At 40.0% G+C, this 21,779-nt stretch overlaps 1 protein-coding gene across 7 annotated transcripts in view; it reads right to left on the bottom strand.

Annotated features, from left to right (window-relative positions):
- TNS3 (tensin 3) overlaps positions 1-21,779 on the bottom strand; it is a 198,195-nt gene that overhangs the window by 99,231 nt on the left and 77,185 nt on the right. For all 7 annotated transcript variants that reach the window (XM_040592171.1, XM_040592168.1, XM_040592166.1 and 4 more), the window contains 6 exons: positions 16,715-16,767; positions 15,760-15,931; positions 8,773-8,823; positions 7,447-7,569; positions 5,826-5,890; positions 2,754-2,837 (listed from right to left, as the gene is read on the bottom strand). In XM_040592171.1, coding sequence (XP_040448105.1) covers positions 2,754-2,837; positions 5,826-5,890; positions 7,447-7,569; positions 8,773-8,823; positions 15,760-15,909 — 473 coding nt within the window. In that variant the 5' untranslated portion in view covers positions 15,910-15,931; positions 16,715-16,767. The remainder of the gene's footprint in view (positions 1-2,753; positions 2,838-5,825; positions 5,891-7,446; positions 7,570-8,772; positions 8,824-15,759; positions 15,932-16,714; positions 16,768-21,779) is intronic.

Below are 21,779 nucleotides of genomic sequence, written 5' to 3'. Positions count from 1 at the left end.
CTGCCATTTCATCCCTGGTCTGGTCACGAGCTGATGAGTAAATGCATGCAAGTGAACACCACTGCAGTGTGTGTTAAACAAATTCCTTCTGTCTCCTTAAAGAAGCTGGGGAAAACAACCTCCTTTAATTTTTCTGCTGGTCTTGAGTCCCTTTTCCTCCACACTCGTGACATGTCCTTCATTTAAGTTCACTCTCTGGAATGTACAGAAAGAAGAATATCACTTCTTTTTCCCCCTTTACACGGGGGCTCACTGACCCACCCCTGACTGCATGCCCCCAGTAACACCACAACTAAAGGCATCCTGCCCAACAACGGCAGCTTTACTGCACCAGACAGGGGCTGTAGTGGCTTAAAATAGGTTTCATTTTTATAGGCAGCTAGCAAAGCTCACTTTATTTTGAAACGCTAAGAAAAGACATCTGCTCTTTGGTTTCCTCCTTCCACTTTTCTGAAAATATTTGGTACATCAGAAGCACAAAGATACACATTGTCCCACCTACGTGACAAAACAGTGTGGTAAAACACTTTGTCAGTGACCTCTCAGGCTGAACAATTTCTCTCTACCACTACCTGTTTTTAATTACTCCAAAAACCTGGCTGAAGTTTGGAACCCCTTTCTCCAGGCAGTGCATTTAAAAGGCTTATAGGCAGCTGGCTTATTTTTGAGAAGCGCGTTCAAAGACTTCAAATCCTGAAGGTTTATGAGAAATTTTTAACAATGAAGGGTATCTGCACTTCTTACTCATGCAAACCTTCTCAAATAAGCAGTTGAAGAATTTTCCATTCTAAGTATTGTCAGAATGGATTCAGAATGGCAGATCTGGTCTCTAGTTGCTTTTCTTGCCGCTCTTCCAGCATCCAGCTGGCAATGGGGAAAAGCTAAGCGATATTTTCAGGATTGATGCATTTAATGGCCTCCATTTCTTTTTTTTTTCCTGGACAAAACTTAGTGGAGAAAAAATTTCAAAATACAAGTAATGCGTTTATTTTCAAATTTTATCACTCTGATATTTACCTAAACTGGATTTTAACAAGGACATCACTATTTAATTATCCAAGAGTAGATTCAGAGGAAAAGCACATTAAAAAGGTGTTCAGGCCACCAGCTGATCAAAATGGCATCAAAAAAGGATTATAAACTTGACCATAAATATTACAGAGTTGGTTCTCCTTTCTCTACAATAGGATTAGTAGCCACTGCCAGGCCAGGCAAAGGTAGGAAAGGCCAGGCTCAGGAGAATGGTTCTGACAGACAGTTGGAAAACCTCCTCTGTCCTCACGGGGAGTGACACTCCCAAGCCCCTGTGTGCAGGCGGGTCTGGAAGACGGTACGGGCAGCTCAAGTTCAAGTCCTGCTGAGCAATGGCGCTAACTCCATCAGTCAGGAGGTGAACTGCATCTCTGAGGCTTCCCCTGCACCCCACCTCCCAGAAGAATGAAGCAAGTCTCCATCCAGAGGGTAGGAAAGCCGGATACCACCATTTACACCTACTTCATCTCCAGCTTTAGGGCTCACGTGCAGATCACCTAAGTGAGTAGCTGCTGAAGCTTCTGTCAACATGGCTGTAAAAACTGCCCTGATGCACAGGCCCAGGGGCTGCAGCGAGTGTCCCTGGCTCACATGGACCTATGCTGGCTGCATAAGGCTACTGCACAGGAGGGCTCAGAGCTTCTATTTCCTTTTGATCCTGTGCTTCACACTTCTCTCTGGCAGGCACCACTCTCAAATCGTTATAATAAAAGTGCAATACACACATGCAGGCATAAAACTGAAATAAAAAGAGAGGTCAGTAAAGTTCTAGTTATGAAAAGTTTATTTCAAGTCTAATGAAATGCTGTGTTTTCAAGTGAAAGAGAGGTGTGAAGGTCACCAAATGGGTTCAAGAAGTAACCAAAAAGGGTTTGTTATTTAGAGATTAACAGAGCCAAATGCCTTATTGCTCATTGCTACTACATATTTTTCTAGTTTAATTACTAGCAAAACCTTATCCTTTAAACAACTTCCTAAAAACCTACTGTAATTAAAGCCAATTAAGATGAAAACAAACAGTAATTATTAGATCTAACCCTGTTGATATTTTTTGTTTCTAAAAGAAGATTCACCTCTATCACAATTACTTGTCTGATGGGTATCAATCTCTTTTAGTACTGAATCTTTCATTACCTCTCATCAAAATGAGGTAAATAGCAACCCCCAGGACTATTCATTTTCCAAACTGCTTACTTGAGTCCCAACTCAACCTTATTCATGCAGACAGACGGCAAAGGTAAGAAATCCAGAGAGCCAGAATGAGTAATGCATGCTTCGACAAACACGTACTCTCAGGGATGTGGGGCAGACACATAACCTAGTTCCTCCAACCAGGTGGTAATATGTTCTTTATCGCACACTAATCAACACACATTCCATACACATCACTTATGCCACACAAAAAATGAGTTTATTACTATCTTGGAACAATCAAGAAATAGATTGTGACATCTCTTTTTGTTAACAAACAATGCAGTAAGAACACACATTTGTAACAGTGCGGTACAAAAGGCCTTATCTATCTTGGGCTACGTGCAGGAACTGAAGGAGAGATCCCATCAATCAAGGAACATTAATATAGGATAAAGTGCTGAGAGTTCAGGAATCACTGGAGATTCTTGTGGGAAGAGCCTTCACATAACAGAGGAGGGAGTAAGGGATAGGGGCAGATGATAACAATGACATTTCTTATTGGCATGAATTAGGAACAAATTAAATACCTTCTTTGGGATGGCTGCATTAAAGCCGAAACTTTATCATCAAAGAATTTCTTCATAGCAAATCTGTCTAGAGCTTGATCAGCACTGTCAAAACAGAGACACAGATACCATGTTATTCCAGTTCAGGGTTATCTTGGAAATTCAGCAGGTTACTGCTTGAAATATGCCAAAATATTTGGAAGGAAAAAGAAGGAAAGGAAGAAAAAGAAAATAAAGGAGCACCTAACTAGGAACTCTGGCACTTACAAGTCAGACAAGAACTTTTTTTCCACTGACACCTTCTCATTCCACACCTTGAGGCAGTTTCCTTCCTGAGGCAAAGCACCTACTCCCTTATTCAATTAAATGAATTGCGTATTTCCAATGTGAATATGTCAAAGTCGTAATGCAATAAACTTTAGCAAAGCCAAGCAGCTCAGGCTCCAAAAGAAGGACACTTGCCATAATTTCCTGAGAGTGCCACTGGGGAGCTATCTCTGTGAAATACAAATTTATTCTCTTTTTAAGAAGGAAGCAGCAACATTACGGAGATAAAAGCCACTGCCAAGCTCTAACCGTAGTACAGTACATGAGGTGCAAAGGATGCTGGACCGGAGGATCATTTAAGCAGTCAAACAATACACAGCCTTTGTTTCTTGTACCCTGAGCCACCAAAGGAGAGAATGTTTAAAATAAAAGTGTCAATCTTTTGAAAAAGAAACATTTTGCATCAGACAACCACAAACTCAGCAAATGCACAATTGAGAGCAACATATTCAGAAAAATACATTTCCTTCCATTCTCTATCCAGAATGGCTCTGATGTAGATTTTCTGCCTGTGTGCGAAGAAAGGCAAGAGGGTACAGAAAAAAGAAAGGGCCAAAAATCAGTATCAATTTAATCACATATGCCAAGTAACATGCTATGCTGGTTCTGTTGTATCTGTACCAGATAAAACAATGTGTCTCTAACAGATGTAGCTGACTGTGTTAATTAACATCAGGACAGAAAAAAAACATAAGTTTCAAATGAATGACACTCTGGAATCTCTATTTTTAAAGTCCACTTTTAGTTCAGCCTAAGTGAGTTCCGAGGAAAAAAAGCCTTGCAAAGTAAAGATATGCATATCAGGCTAAAAAAGGAATTTATACCTATTCCAAAAATGAATCGGGAGTTACTGATTGTCTTGACAGGGTGCCAGACAAGGCTGAGTCACAGCTTTCCTTCATGGATGTTAAAGATCACATCATGTGTGCTTAGAATATCCTCAATGCAAAAATTCTCTTCTTCACCTAATCTTTCATACGCCTTCACACATCTTCCCCACACTACCACCCTGAATTTAGGCAACCCACTTGTAGCTGGCCAAAGACTGCTAGTACTTTACTTGTTAAAACAGAGTTTGCCAACTATTACAAAGAGCTCTGTTTTCCCTCGTTAAATTTAATGCCACATTATTCCTTCCCAGATGAGAAACACAGATACTTATAACAAATAACTAAAAGGGAATTGCATCATAAGGCTTTTTCACTAAGCCTAGGTTTTTTGGCATGTGCATACAGACAATTAGGAACTTTATTGAGCGTGAACATCCTCGAAGTCTTCCCAGTCCCATTTCTGACACGGCCGCCAGCACCCTCAACAGCAGCACCTGCAGTAATTTCTGCTCCTAAGAAGCTGCCATGCACCACTTCCAGAGTCTTGATAATGCCAAGAATACAGAAAACCTCGCTGGAAAACTTCCCCAACCTCATTCTTACACAGAAAACGTCAGTTTCGGATAGGAGCTGACAGATACCCAGAAGTTTAAAGGAGGCCTTCCAAACTCAGTCCTCCCCTGCAACCTCACTATAGGAATCCTGAATGTGTTTGGGGGAAAAGATGACACCTTTCATCATCACTGGGCTTTACAGTCACACCCAGGTGTTGTTCTATTATGGTATTACTACAATGCATTTACAGCCAGGTACCACCTTTAAGGATGACACAAAATTGCAACACTGAAATCACAACACAGTGCTGTACTATCCTCACATGACAGGTTTTTGTCATTCACAATACTTCTTAACAAAATATAAAATTGTGGCAATCGCTCTTCCAATTACTACTTGAAGATAGATGTATTTATTTTTTCAGCACACATTGGGGTGTATTATGCACTTGATTTCCTACTCTACAATTACCTGTCCACCACGCTTACCAGAGTGAACACCAGATTATTTTCGGAGATGCTGGTTTTACTGAAATCCATGAGTAACTTGCCACCAGCCTATAGGGATTGCAGACTTCATCCACTACTAGTATTCAATCAAATCTATTACTGACAGACTGGTGTGAATTCAGAACCAAATTTGATTTAACTATGACCTTTACAATGAATTCTTATTTTAATACATTTATATAAGTATATATAAAAGAGCTCAAGGGAAAATAATCTGATTAAAAACCAAACCCCCCAAAATCTATCAATTTCATCCCTTTGAGACCATTTATCAAATTTTATCTTTGTTGAAAAATGGTCAATTGTCATAATTTGAGCACTCTAAAACAATTAAAACCAAGTAATCAGACACCTATTGTTAGAACGGACTTCAAGATAAAGTCTAGATTATTTCTTCAACTGCATTCTGCACCTGGATCAATGTCTATGAATTCCCTAATCAGATATTACTTCCAGATTCTAATACCTATTTTCCTTAAGTACTTTTGAATCAATGAGAAACTATTCCTGAAGGATATGGCAGACAAATGGATTTAATAGAATAAAGATGGTACCATTATATACAAATGTTTTCTTGCACACTTCTTCATTCACTTCAGAAGACCCTTTAGAGATTTTTCCTGCAGAATCATTGAATATCTCAGATGAGAAGGGACCTTAGGGTGTCTTCCCCCTAGTCCAACCTCCTGCTGAAAGCAGGACTACAGGAAAACTGTCATGAAAGCCATGTGTTTTAAGACATGCTTCCAGGCTCATTGAGAAGAAAACCTGACAAATCTTAACTGACAAACAGTACTGCAATTAAAATGCATCTTTTTCTGATGCTTCCTTAATTGTAAAAGGACACCTAATATGCATTATTCACAACTTACCTTGCAGAAACATTGGTGAAGTGCATATATGACGATATGACAACGCCTATCCTTCCTTTTCCTCCCTGTATTAGCAAAAAGGAGATGATAACTTATCTATTTGTTACATTATTAGGCATTATATTGACCCATACTAAACAGAACTTATAAGACAAGATATTCAGAGATTCCTTTTGCTCATGCATCTCCTGTGCTGTTGGAAAGGTGGTAATGAGGGGAAGCAGCTTCTCTGTCTATACAAGCTGGCTGACAAGTGACATAAAAAACACTAGGTAGGATTTCTATGTTGTGTGCCTGTCAAGTCTTACTGACCGAGAGGAAATTATTTTAAAACAAAAATAAAAATCTTGATCAGTAGTAGAAATATTATATCAACTATTATAATTTTACATTATTTCTTCCAGAGATCATTCACAGTAAGTCTAAACGATGTTGCAATTCTTGGCACAAAATGCTATAAAATACCTATTTTGGAAAGCGTATGGGTTTCCAACAGGTTCAGGCATTTTTACCTCCCCAGCACTTGAGACTTATAACAACTCTTTTTCTACGGATAATCTAAAAAATGTTCCAAAGTCTTATTAAATATCTACATGACACAGATTCGGTACAATTTACCAAGCAGTAGTTCTCACAGATTTCAAAACCATTTCAGTGTCTCAGCTGATATAAGTTGCTCTATTTATATTTGTGGTTGGAAACTTTAAAGTAGTTATCGAAAGGCATTAATCAACAATATGCCTTACCAATTTGTATATAGAATACCTAGGAATACTTTGCCACCTTTTCTTTTGTCCCATGTATGGGTCATTCTCCTGGCTGCAGTCCTGCAGCTACTAAGAACTCAGCCGTGTCTCACACTAGCACGGCATTTTGCCTGCGAGCAGTTCAGGAGTGCGGACTACACAATCTGACTCAAAGAAAAGTTTTGGTCCCATTATCACCCTCATTCTGTTTAGAGTAGCATCTGCCAGCAATACAGATTTGCCGCAAGTGTCACCAGCACAGCTACCAACTCTGTTCTGCATTTGTTTTGTCTGTGTCTAATTAAGGCTTGTCCTTACTTCTTTTTATCATGAGCAAGCAAGGAGAAGTAACGCTGGGCAACGGCAGCTTTGCTGGAAGGCACTGCAACACTGCTGGTGGGCAGGACCTGCCAGTAGCACCCAGGAGGTACCCAACACCCTCATTTCCTACAACCACACAACAGTCTAAATGGATGATCCATGAGATGTCGCATATCCTTATCCAACAACAAAACCCATGAATGTCACAGAACATGAAAAGCTTCTACAGAGTTTGTTATTGAGCTGGAAAAACCTCAATACGCTTACAGAAGTAGGACTGACCTTCAGAGGAAGCGAACTAATGTCACTGCACGTGATACCCAGAGCAGAGGCTAGAACCTTGCGTACCATAAAAAGCAATCTGTAACAAGCATGCAAGGTCAGCGGATTTAAGCTTACTTAAATCAACTGCAGATTTGGCACGCTGTTTCCATCACCGAAAACAGATCAAACTTCAGTTGTTTTTATTTTTTAAAATGAGTAAGAATAAAGGACAAGGTTTTTGAGAATGAACACAAACGGATAGGTGATGTGCATGCACAGAGCTCACTTACTCTGCAGTGGATCACCACCACGTGCTGAAGGTCACTGTTCAGCCAGGACTCCATAGCCTTGCAGATGGTGCACACCTTATTGAGAGGCGGAGCATGGAGATCAGGCCACCCCACATCCATAATCTGCAATTAAATAAATAACATTCACAAGAGATGCCTCGACTCTAATACATCATCTTAAAATTTGGCTTCAAATAATTGTGATGGTGAAGAGCCTCCACGTTTTTTTTCTAACCCCAGAAAATCATGTCATTCAAATGCCATCATGTAACTAAACTATGCTTAAGGGGAAAGAAGGGGATTTATATGTTGGGGTTTTTTTAAGATACTGGTACTTTTATAAAAACAAACAACTCCCTCTGCAAGTGACATCATTTCTGAAGATCCTGATTTCTTGAAGAATTTTCTATTGGAAATTCAGGTATTTTATAATGGTAAAATATTCAGAATGTCAAAATTAGGACAAAGAATGTTAGCTGGTCTGGTCCAGTATTTTGTGGTTGTTTTTATTTAATGTACAATTTATTTCTTTCATGTGCCATAGATTGACATTTCAAAATTTTGTTATTATTTTCTGTGCAACTTTAGTCACTATATAATAATGTTTACTCAACCTATTACTATTATAGGCGTACTTAACCCTAACAAAACCACTAACCATGAACAACTTAAACCTTTCATGATCAATAAAGAATTCAAAAGGTCAAAATTAAGAGTTCTTTTAATACTTCCCTCAGATAGAGTATATCTCTGCTGCTATAAATATACATCTGTGCTACCCTGGCCTTATAATAGCTGCTGAAGAGTACCTGCATATCATTTTTTACAACAAACGAACACAAGAGCTGGTGAGGAAGAACAAAAGACAGACATCACCAGCGCCCGTCCTTAGGTCTCTGCTGTGCAGGGAAGCAACAATGGCACATAGTACAAAAGGAGAGTCCAGATCTGAACTGAGTTCACCAGCTTCAGCTACCAGACTGCACGTTACAGCACGTAACCCCTAGCATCCTCCAACTGCACAAAGAAAGTACACTTGGAGTAAAATTCGCATCACTCAAAGGGAGTTTTCCAGTGGTCACGACAGGCTTCAGGTTCTGGGTGCAAAGTCTAAGAAAACAAAGGAGCAGTGACATAAAGCGCTGACCTAATGGACACAACACAGTGCTGGGGAAAAAAGAAAAAGGGATGCGCATGGGATTTTCTGTTGTCTTCCAGAAGTTGCTCCCTTACTCTGTCTATCTCACACGCATAGCTTCAGGGCTTATCAGGCCATTTAAGTTGCACTTAACACTGGAGAGGCACGCTATGGAAGACAACCAGTACCTTTGGGTTAAGCTTGGCGAGGTCATATCTCTTTTCAGAGAGGTTTAACACCTGTTCAGAAAGAAAGAAAAAATACCAACCATCAAGACTTCATAATTTATGTATTAAATAGCTGTATTTGAAACACATGAAAATTAGCAAAAACTACAGTGTTGAGACTTCAGGATTGCCTACTGTTTTAGTAAACTAAATTAACGTGAAGTCAAGTAGCACTAGCAAATGTATTTTAGGTATTCAGTTAATACATGCTAAAACTGAAGATGAAACTAAATGCACATTTTGAAAAAGGACAATTAAAATTCTGCTGTGTTTCATTTATTTCACATGGCTTTATTTTAGTCGGAGGTATACTGAGAGACCTGGGCACACGCAAAATAACTGCACAGCATGAGATTTAATACAGAAAAGTCTGGGAGGGTGCTACGGTCTGAAATGTTTGAATTTGAGTGCCTGGTGAGAAAACATTGGTCTTTCCAAACTTCACAGGGTAGATATGGCATAACTGTTTAACTACAGCTTAGCCTGTGAGATCTTGAGCTCTTCTGTCAACCCAGCAGTTGGCAATCACGCACTCAGTGCTTCACAAGGAACAGTTAAAGAGACAGACTGCTAAATGAACATAAATAAAGCAGCCTATACAAGTATATCTGACTTCCATTAGTAAGTACTTTAAATCGGTAGCAATCAATAACAAAAAGGTGAAATATCAATGCTCAACAACTGAAGCGATGCTATTGAGGCAGATTCTCTTTCACGGCCTGGCTATTTGACATCACGATGAGTGTATAGATGTGTACAGATGACATTCACAATCATTTTAACCATCTCACTGCACTGCCAGAACGAGATAAACAGACCGTAAATACGAGAGAGAGGTCAAGAGGTCCATTATACAGTTTACTACTACCCAAGGTCAATTTAAGAACCCTTTTCTGAGGTGTATCATCATGTTTGGCAGTATTCAGCACTCTCAGCAGCAGCCTCAGCAAAGGAGCCAAGACACAAACAGGCTGAAGAAACAACATCATTTTGCTTCTACAAGCTGGTGCCGGCTGCTCACTGATGTGTTACTTAAGTTGAATATGAAACCCCAACACAGCGGAAGCAGGAAGACATTATAGCATGTTTAGGAAAAAGTACACTTTCTGAACAAGAAATTCATCCAAAGGAGGAAGAAATCCCCGAATTAACAAAGTACCCAAGAAACAGGTTCTGTTTCAAGCTGCCTAAGGTTCTGGAATCACACATGACATCAAGCATAAAGGATGTACACCACTCATTAAACTCAAAACCCCAAAGAAAGCATAGAACATCTTTATATGATTAGGAACATGGTTTTTACTCCAAGATATTGTTTGCATTTTAAATAGATTACTGATGAAAAGCTAAAGAGCAATCAAAAATTCATGTGTGCAATGACTGTATTATTTGGGATCAGAAAGATATATCAACATTTCCAATTAAGACTACAGTCATCCTTCCAGAAATACCAACTGTAATTTAACAGGAATGAAACCACAAGTGTCTTATCAACTGACTCACAAAAAATTCTGTAATTTTCTATCAGTCTTAATATTTACAAAACATTTTAGTGGATAGTTGTATTTCTCAGTACAGGATTCTTAAAATCAGTGTTAAAGATATGTTAAGAGATCAATTACCTAAAATTTTACACGCACACAAAAGTGCTATTTGGTGAGAAGTCTTTTTTATTCATCTTTCTTCTTGTATTTGTATGTAAGATTAGTTTAAAATTCCAGTGTCCCCAGACAGAGCCCTGTTCATGACAGGTATTTGTCACTGCTGGATCACATACTGAACTCAAAGGCGCTGCTGCACCCAAGCCCCTGTCAAGCTACAGAGACCAAACTGAGATACCCCAGGAGTCCTATCAGCTCAGAATACACACCAGAAGGTACAGAAACCAACATTTCACATACAACAACAAAACAAGAGGTCACCAAAGTCTTTGAAGAGAAGCGAAGCATATACTATGAACAGATGTCACTGTGCGCTGGTTGTGGCTGGGACAGTGTTAATTTTCCTCGCAGCAGCTACTACGGGGCTATGTTTTGGATCTGTGCTGGGAACAGCGTTGATAAGGCAGAGATGTTTTCATTACTGCTGAGGGTGCCTGCACAGAGCCGAGGGCTGTTCTGCCTCTCACCCCACCCGCAGCGAGCAGGCTGGGGGGCACAAGGGGCTGGGAGGGGCACGGCTGGGACAGCTGCCCCCAGCAGATCCATGCATAGGGTCTGTTGCATAGGACACCGTGCTCAGCACAAAGCTGGGGGAAGAAGAGGGAAGGGGGGGACATTCAGAGTGATGGCGTTTGCCTTCCCAAGCCCCCGCTGGGCATGCGGGAGCCCTGCTGCCCGGGGGTCTGAGCCCCTCGTGCCCATGGGAGGCGGTGGGTGAACCCCACCTTTTGCCGTGCTGTGCGCGCGGCTCTTGCTTTACCCATTAAACTGTCTTTATCTCAGCCCACGGGTTTTCCCACCTTTACTCTTCTGATTCTCTCCCCCATCCCACTGGGGGGGGAGAGAGTGAGTGGCTGCGTGGGGCTTAGCTGCCAGCTGGGGTTAACCCATGACACAGGTGAAGATTAACTCCATCCTTTTTAGCCCCTTTTTGGCATATCCTAACCTACCCATTCTGGTACAAGAAAGGCGCATTACCCTTTAGTTCTATGAAATTTAAAATGATCTTGCCCTAAATTTTACAGCTTCATCTAATGAATAAAAATAAACTAAGATAAGCGGGGAAAAAGAAACACTTCCCCCTCATACAGAGCAGAGAAAAAACGTCCCCCTTCCCATATGATTTAATACTGAACTGGGAAGTAGCTTTTACTATTAAGATAATATTAGTTCTCTCACTCTGCTGAATGTTAAGCAACACCATAGAACAAAAATAAGGAGACCTTTTAACTGGAGAAAGAGACTCTTGTGAAGGTACTAAAGGGTCTTGGATTTGGTCGGCTTCTTCGTCAGTTGACCAGAAATAGAAAATCCCATACCAAAGAACAGAAACAAATAGCATGTAGCTGACAATTTTGGAAAGCAAAACATGAATTGTGCTCACACAACAGAAAGTACTGACTGGGAATGATTCACCAGTCTACAGCCCATTCCATTAAGGAGAACAGGCTGGGAAAGCAGGCAGGCAAAACCCTTCTACCAGGTGACAGCAAACTCCTAGCTGAAAACAATGGTAGCCTCGTGTTGAATAAAGAGCAGGGCAAAGAGGAAGGTGGCCAAAACAAGACATAAGCTAAAATTAACAAATAGTTCCAACCAGTAAAGTGACAGCAACACACCAGTGTTACCTCATAATTTATACGTGCAGGACCAAGAAAATGCACAGCAGTAATATTAATCTAACCCAGTAACAAATATGAATATGCTAAGACTGCAGTGTAACCACTGAAATATAAATATATAAATTGTAGCAGTGGCTTTGGGGGTTTGTCTCACTTTTTCAAAAGAACTGACCATGAATTTAGACAATTAACAGTATTTACTGTCAGATTCTTTACGCCTTTGACATAAATGAGTTACTGTTCATCAGCTGCTGTGTACACCCCTGTGTAGATACCTCTCTAGCTATTTTAGAATAGTTTACTCCACAAAAAATTTTATTAGCTTTTGGTCACTGTGGATACAAAAATGTAGTTGGAGCACACTAATACAGCAGCAGACAGGAGTACAGTAACTTGCTCATTTATTACCACTCTAAATCAGTATCAAGAGAACTGCTTTGTCAACTGTAAGCAATAAACACTGCAATAAAACCTGTTCAAGACACCAAAAAAACCATACATATTTATCTATTTTAAACAAAAAACCATTCAGTTTTAGGAAATTAACACAAAATCAGAAGTCTACAGACAAGCTTATCATGGATTGCTTTTAGTCAAAAGCTCAAAATATCTGAATGACTGTGCATTATGCCGCTCTACAAGTGCAATGCATGGCAAAAGTTTGAGTCAAAATAGCATGACAAATACATTCCTGATGAAGCTGATCAAAACAGCAACATAATGGTGAGTTTATTTTTGCAAACTGGATTTTTCAATTGACAGCAACTGTGCCATTTACACTGCTTTTTGCTGTCTGACAGATGTTTTCACTGTTTGTATTTGGAAAGTACCAGCATAAAACAGTACTCACTTGGAATGGAGCCTTTGAATTGTGCAACAACATATGCATTCCTTTGTAACCAATAGACAATTTTATTAGGAAATAAAAGGACATTTCAGTCTATCCTTTAAGCCTCCTTACTTATGAAAGGTTTGGGGTTTCAAATAAACTTTTATTGCAGAAAGAATCCATCAAAGAGAATGTGCTGCACAAAAGTAAACATATCAATGCACTACTGTGTCTCGGCCACCTTAAAAACTACTTTATTAACAGATGTATTATAGAATATTTCATATCTCTCATTTCTTTCTTTTCTCTAATCCAGTGATTCTGGGAATCCATGATTAATATCAAACAATAATAAGCATGAAAGAGAGTGGCCTCCAGATGCTCCAGGGGAGGTTTAGATCAGACACGAGGAAACATGTCTTCACTGAAAGGGTTGTCAAGCATTGGAACAGGCTACCCAGGGAAGCTGAGTCACCGCCCCTGGAGGTATTTAAAAGACATGTAGATGTGGCACTTAGGGACATGTGTTAGTGGCAGACAGGGCAGTGTTAGGTTAACAGTTGAACTCTATGATATTAAGTGTCTTTTCCAACCTAAATTGTTCTATTTTGTGATTGAAAAAGTCTTTTGCTACATTTGACATAAAAGTTTGCTTGTTGTAACAGCCAATTTCTAAAAGCTATCAGCTTTCTAAGAACAGGCTTTTACAACTCTGCATGAATGAATTTTGACATATCGTTGGATTCTTTCGGAGTAACATCATCTTTTAATTTCTCAACATAACGTGACTTCCCTCTTGCTGACTAAGCCACACACATAAAACCTAAATAAACTGATGGTAGTACTACAAAAATTCATTTTTGAAGTTTTTTGTCTGTTGGAGAAAAGTCACATTTCTTCTAGGAACCAAAGTCTTCTGGGAAACTTTTTTTTTTTTTTTTTAGGACAACAAAGCAGAGAAAAACTCACTGCAAGCTCTGGATAGACTTCCATCTCTCTATTAAGGACTCTAGTCTTAGACTGTCAAAGTATAATCCTCTACTGTTAGGGGAATTGTGATACTTAAAGAGTTTTTGTTCATACTCTTCATAACAAAGCCTCAAACAGGCAACAACTCAATGCTTTGGGTGCACCATTCCTCCTTCTCTGTCCTCACCATCAACTATAGTAGCAACAATTTAACATATATAAAAATCCAGAGGGAGAACAGCTAAGAAATGACAAATGCTGATTTGCAGTATACATTCTGCTAACTGAGACCCTGACCCAATGAAAGAGTAAAACTTCTTATCAACCTCAGCAGCACTGCTCACTTGCATACTTCTCTTGGGGTGGGGGTCGGGGGGGTGGTGGTGGGGGGAGGGGTGGCTGCTGCTATACACATGCCTCTTGAGCAGACCGGTCTTTGAAACACAAGAAACAAATGATAGTTTAAAAATGAGCTCTCTGGATCTCAGTGTAGCTGTGGTTTGCCAGGTTATCTTACAAATTTACAGAAACTCATTTGGAGCAGATGGCATCAAACCCCCTTTTGACCAAGCCAGCCAATTTCCAAAGTACTCATTAGACTATAAATTAATAAATAGAACAAAGATAAAACAAACCCCAAAAGACCCTACAGTTCTAAACTTTGACAGAGAAACTGACTGCAATCGCACATAGAGTGACGGCACCCTAAACAAGGCTCACCATATACCAGATTTTTGTAATACAAACAGGTATTCAGTGAGATTTAACTGGACTGAGACTACAAGCTTATTTCATAAATACCAAAACACTGCTGTCACATGGCAAAGGCCATGGAGAACAGGCAAATTTGAACCAGTAAAGCTTTACATACAGGTCACCTTCAAACTGTTACTGTCTTGTGCCTTACAAGATACCAGCGCCTGATAGGAGGGGAGTCAAGGGCAAGAAGAAAGCAGCATCCTGAGGGCATCAGACCACATTACAAGTACTACAAGTGCAACTTGAGGACAACAGCTGCTTCACAATGCTTCTATGACACCTCAGTTTGTAAGCAAAAGATAAATGTATTTAAATCATTAGGTGGAATCTCTCCAGAAACTAAATTTCCACCTCAAGTCAAGTACATGCCCCCGAAGCCACAGATTTCCTTATAATAGTTCACACACGCTACCTAAAAAGACAATAGAAGACAAAAGTAAATAAAATATCGTCCCTGTTTTAAATTCATCTTCACAGAACAAGCTGAGACAATACATGCCACAGAGTTTAGATGCATTAGGCAGAAAAGAGCACAGGAGATTAACAGATTGCATCATCATTTAAAAAAAATTTTGCACATGGAGCTCATTATATATTTGCTTACAGTCCCTACAGAAAATCAAACAGCAGAGAAAAAAATGCATCTAAATCAAGTTAATAAGAAAGAGCTGGACAAAACACACAAACAGCAACCCTACTTTTGCATGTTGTTTCACAATATAGAGACAGCCGTGACGATGAGAGACCATCAGATACCCAGTTGAGGACCCAGATGTAGCTGCTGCTAGACAAAAGAACACACTCCACATTGTAGGGTATGTACCTTTCAAAAGCCTGCTTTGGACAATGAAAATAGTTTAATTATTCTACAGCATTTGATTACGTGCTATCACAACAGCGACTGCAGCGCCACCAGCAGAAAAGTGCTTTTAGTACTTAGTGCTTAGAACACTACTGAAAATCTTTCTCTTGCTTGCAAAGCTGTAAAGGTGGACTAAAGAGGTTTTAGATGAGAGACTTTCAGTTTGTAATGGTATATGTGGACCTACAAGTGGTCTTTCTGCAGGACAGAAAATGATGTATCACAAAACACTGATCCTACACGTACCAAGTAATTATCCCCATGTTTGGATTTGAGCATTCGAGTTACATCTTGTAGATTGTGAAGGTATGTTTCCTCAGAAGAGCTAGCAGGAAAGGATACAGCAATGATCCGCTCTGTGATGTAAGTGAGGTCAAGTTCATAGCCTTCCTCCATAATGTGATCAAAGTCTGCACTTCTGTGAAGAAATTAGATGTGGCAGTTCAGAGCATAGCAGCTGAGAACAAATATAGCATATTAATGAGAAGAAACTGCAACTTCGACTCGCAGAGTCAAACATCTGATGTTTCCAGTATTTTCATTACAATTGCAACTTATTAAATGCCTACAGAGCTCAAATTATTCAGTTCAGTACACAAATGGAGTTAGCCAAACAAGGTTGTCCACATTAAAACTATAGTGAAAAAATCTCTGCAACCAATAATGTAGAAAGGCAGTAAAACTAGTGCAACAAATCTGGGAGTTAAATAAAAACCATATAGGTATTTATGTCTCCACAAATCTTTTCGGTAGAATTCTGCAAATGCTGTACAAATTGGTAGATTCATCAGTGACCTGTAAAACACTGTAGATAGATATCATCTTGATATCTGCTCTAAGTAGCACTGAAGCGAATCCAAAACCAGTCCCCAAACTGCAACAGACACCAATGTAATGCAATTAATCTCACAGGTTAGTCTACAGATACTGACTTGCCTTTCTTTCCCAGGCTGAGAGCACAGCCAGGCACCTTACCTTATCCTCCTTAACAGAATAATCAGAGGATACAGCCATAAAGTTAAAAGCTCAGCAAACATGCCCAGTTGCTTTCTCAGACATGGATTGTAAAAATGGTCCTTGCACAGCAGGACATGTCTTGCAGAAGACCGAACTCACAGAAATCACAGCCACAACTAACAACACCCAAACCCACCACAGCATTATGTGACACTACTACACAAAATATAGAAGAAATACTTGCCGTGATCCTTTGTCACAACTGAAAGAGGAGTCCTTCGAAGCACTGCTGGAATTCTGGAAGAAAGCAAGCAGAGCAGCAAATCAAGTACCTTCCTTGCTGATGTCAATGATCTTGCCTTTTCTCCTCATTTATTATGTCCATACTGTGCAAAACCACACCAACAATAGGATAAGAGGACCATTGCTTTATGTTTTGACTGCAAACATTGTGGTTATAGCCAGGTTATGGCCAGCTATTAACATGGACTTACTACTACCTTTTCCAGCTCACTACTGCCAGAGAAGGACTGGTTGCCTTTTGTGCTCTCCTTAATAACTGCATTAGGATTAGGAAAACATTTATGGACTTCTGAGAAGAGGGAGCTTCAATTTCTGTATAAACCTGCAAAAGTTAAGTTCCTCTCAAGTGACTTTCTTAGGACAACATTGAAAAAATATACCAAATTTATTCCAGTATTAGAGTCCTGGGAGTTTGAACAGAAACCTGAGCTGCAATGGTTTCCCTTTATGAGACCTTCACATGTCCTTTGTAGCTCCATTTGTTTGGTAATAATAACAGTGCATTAAAAAGTGTCAAAATGTCCTCCCCCCAAGCCTTCGTAATAGAATTTTTCTCCCCCCATTTTAGCTGTCTCGGAATTAAGCTCCAATGTGACAGTCACCCAAGCTCTCTGAGTAGCAGAGAGAAACAGAGACATCTAGAGGGGTCAGTATTCCTTCCTTCCAGGATGATTTTCGGAAAAACGAAGCTATTGCTATACTAACATTAAATACAACTACATAAAAATATTTACTTTACATTTAGATATATCTATACAGAAAATCAGAAGTTCAATTTCATATCATGTATCATTAACTCTGTAAGAGAAGTAGTATTCAGTTGTCTTCCTGCCCTGAATTTATACCTACTACACAGAAAAATGCACGGAAAAGCTTATTTAGATGAAGGGTAAGAGCTGGAAAGCCACTAAACCCTACCTATTTTGGCTATACACACAACAAAGGTTTCCAAACCAAATAAATGGTGTTTGAATGCAAGAGGCCTTACAACTAGAACTTTCCATACAGTGCTGCTGTATATCCAAATCTGGGAACAGCTAGGACACATATAAGCATGCAAGTGACATGTTTTCTTCCAAAATTTCTGGAAATTAGTTTTTCTGGCAACTGTGAAAGCGCATCTGATGGCATAAGGTGCCCCTCCCTGCGGTGCTTGGTCCCAGTTCCACTAGCTCCTGTCTTAGACAACAGAAAATGAGGAAACTTAACGATGTCTTCAGCTTCTTTTTACTCAATTCTTTCTTAGGATTTTAAAGGCTGTAGGTAATACACCATGCATGCCAAAACAAGTAAATACCTAATAACTGAAATTCAAGACAAAGCTTTCAGCATGTTTTGGTTTCATAACCAGAAGGCAATTAGCAGAACATGCCTCTCTCTCCACTTCCTTAGCCCCTGTGTGTCACACAGATGTAGCCATTCCGTAAAGAGTACTCCCACCATTTTTTAATATGTTTTATGACTAAACCTCCCTGTAACCTGAATAATCAGTCACTTAGTGGCTTCCTCTGGTAAGAAAATACATGATGAAATCATTCTCTCTTGCCCACTGCTGTAGCATATATACTAGCATATAACCTAGTAGCACACAGCATATAAACATATGAACAACAACATAATGCAAACCACTGTCAGAAAAAAACACTTGTGAGATCTGTATTTGCTGCATGCTTGCCACGTCACCTACTGACATGCATGGTACTATAGACCATTTCCTGCTCTGCATACAAAAAGGGATGATCCTAACAACTTCCACAATTCAACAGCTGGTACAACTTCAAAGTTAAATTACCACTGCTGTTTGAAAAGGCATTTTATTCAAGTAGCCACCTCACCTGGTTGTCACGTTTCATTGCAAGGTCTCAAATAGCTGCAAGACTCTGCAGTTTGTCATTACAGGTACACTTTTATACAAATTCTGGACAGCTCTCAAAATCAAGAGAGCCCTACCATCTTCAGAAGATGCTTTGATTCAGACCATGAAACTTCCCATTGCCTATGTACGGTGCATCGAACAACTAAATTTTACTTAATCCGTCATAAGGTTAAGATCACCTTGTACATTATATGTTGACTACGGTCAATGACTTGTTGGCAAATGGACTGTCAAGGACACACCTCCGTTTCTCTGCATGTTCTCCAGATCATAGTCACTTCTTCCTCTCTTCCATGGCTTAATTATCTTGTATCTAGATGTATTCTTTTTTTCTTCGGTTTTCCTTTTTACTTCTTGGTTTGTTTTTTTTATCAGTTATCAATGACTACACCACTAACTTTTCTCCTCACAGTTAAAATAGTCAGCAAAATCCAACAAAGACACTATCCATGAATTACTACAGAGGCAAAAGGGTTACTGAAAGAAGCTTCTTAAAGGTTTGAGGAAACGTTTTTTTGAGGTTTGAGGAAACATACCATTTATGCAACACACCCCTAGGATGTGTTCTCAAACACATGAATAAGCTGCTACAGCATTTCTCACAACAGGCCATCTGTAAACTGGAGCTGTATCTTATCATGCTTCTGTCTGAATTCAGGTTTAATAGTCAATTAAAACCAATCTTCAACTTCTGTAACTGCCTCTCTTTCTTATTTGTTTTTCCCTCAACATTTCTGTGCAGTATCAGGGTCATTTCACTGGTAAGAAGGGATTCTTCTGCTTCTGAACCAAACCATACACACCCACCAGCAGAATACGAGTTTCATCAGGCCCTGGATTTAACAGCACAGGACAGACTATCCATAAAGGCAAATTATCTCCATCCAAGTAAAAAACCAAATTTGCCATTTTCTGCCTCCTTGCACACAGGAGGGACAATGGCAAAACATTTGGCTGGTCTTCCAAGACAGCAAACGCCACCTGGGATCTCCCAGGGTGGACAATTACACAGAAAAACTTGCCAAACAAGACAGGATTTTCATTTCCTATCAATCAACAGCAGGAAAGAAGATGAAGGGGAATGAAAAATAATGGCTCAAAACAGGGTATTTAACCACAGCTGGCTAAAAATTCAGAGTTGTAACTAGGTTACATGCAGCAGAACTAGCATTTGACTTGTTGCCAGTAGGACAGACCACCCTGAGATTACTCTTCATTGAGCTTCTCCCCACAATTCCTGTTCCCCTGCTTCCCCAGGACTACCTGGCAATGCAGATAGCGTAACCGGTCAGTTGAGGAAGAGTTTTGAAAACAGAAAACACCTCCCATTTACCCACTCATTCAGTTTTAAGGATTTTTTTATATCCCAAACAACAGATCAATCCCAAAACAGTAACAGATAAATGTTACCCCTATGTAAAAAGTGCAAAGAGCCTTTTGGTCAGACAAACTTAGCTGCAGTTGCAGGAAAGCCAGCAGGGGGAAGCAATTGCTTCTCAAAAGACATCGGCCTCCTCTCCAGCCACAGAACGATATTAATAAGCGAATTCGTTGTATCCAAGGCACTACGTCACTGCCCTTTTCCAGTGAAAACTCAAGCCATACAACTCCTTCCTTTGACATCCTCCTTACTGCTGCTTTTACCATCTTCGGCTCCTGCATCTAGTCCACACTGCACGGCTTGCTATTCCAACTTTCTCAAAAACACGGTCCTCAGATGAGACCACCCCAGAGCCCAGCACAGCCTAGACATGATTCAGAAGCTAAGAAACAGGCCCATATTTAATTCGACATCATTTTCACCAGGTCATAATAGTTATGAGAAGGTAAGGTTCCCAGCACAGCCTGCGGGTGATGGCAGCAGAGGAAGTGGGCGAGACAGCGATTAAAGCACAGCTCAGACAATACAGGCTTTTGAGTCCTATTTATTCACCTTCCCCTGACAGCAAAGAGGGTGAACCTGCCTGTGGATTGCCTGGTCTGCCTCACACTGCAAGCTTGTGCTGCCCCAGGCAGCAGGCTGCATCTCAGACCTTTGCAGTCTCCCTGCCAGCCTCTCCACAGCTTCAGAGCAAAACCATGACATGAGGTATAGTACCAGCCACCTTGCACAGTGTGGCACTGGGGTGGCATTGAGATGCACCTTCTGCACTAGTCCAGAAACAGAAGGAATAAGAAATAACCTCTCTGCTAAGCCTTCATCCCCTCGCCTATGACGACAGGCTGCCTGTCGAGGAAAGAAACAGGGACAATCAAGTGAAAAATAATACCTGTAAAAATAAATAAATAACAAAAAAATTAAATCATATTTGTAAAAAAATCTTCTATCTCAGCGAGATTATCAGCCTCAATCTTTGCAAGAACCAACTAAAGGAACTTGGGTTCTGGCTGTCAGGCTTACATACTCCACAGGCTAAAGTCCTCTGTAGCAGAACTTCAGAGACCAGAAAGATCACAGAAGAGGACAAAGGGTGAAGGGAGATCAGCTTTGCCCCAGATAAATTTATGCGCATTTTATCAGTACACTGATTTACTATCTTTCATATGATATCTCTGGGAAAAAAAGATATAAAATCTTAGTATGTAAACTGCTAGTTTCCAAAGCCAAAGTAAAAATAGACATGTGGGCTACATATGGTCTTAGAAATACCAGGTGGGGTAATGACTCACCCCTTTCAAAACTAGAATCAAAGTCAGGCTAAGGAAGCCAAACAAAAAGACATTCAGTAGCCTTTCCCAAGGCCCCGTTCCTGGCACTGAACCATGATATAAAAATACAGTATCTGCTTAAAAGCGATCTCAACAGAATTTAAGAGCTACTGGTTTCAAGGACTGAGTTGTTTTAAACAGCTGAGACACCTGTACATCAACTGTATGCTCCCCTGAAGAACTGCACCTCTGAAAACTCACAGCTGCAGGGTATGACATGCACTCACGCTGCTCAGCTCTTTCTCTCCTGGGCTTCTTGGGTGGGAGCATTAGCAAGTGTCAGGATCAATGAGTAGAAACTACAACTATCTGAAATGTAAATCAACGAGTAATCTGTGACTTAACAGTATCAGGACATACTCCTAAAGAACGACATCTATCTATTTGGGATATAAATATTTAATTTGTGCCTATTCTTAAT

This window comes from Falco naumanni, chromosome 4, assembly GCF_017639655.2.
Source record: "Falco naumanni isolate bFalNau1 chromosome 4, bFalNau1.pat, whole genome shotgun sequence".
NCBI classification, from domain to species: domain Eukaryota; kingdom Metazoa; phylum Chordata; class Aves; order Falconiformes; family Falconidae; genus Falco; species Falco naumanni.
This window is presented reverse-complemented; position numbering and strand designations above follow the sequence as displayed.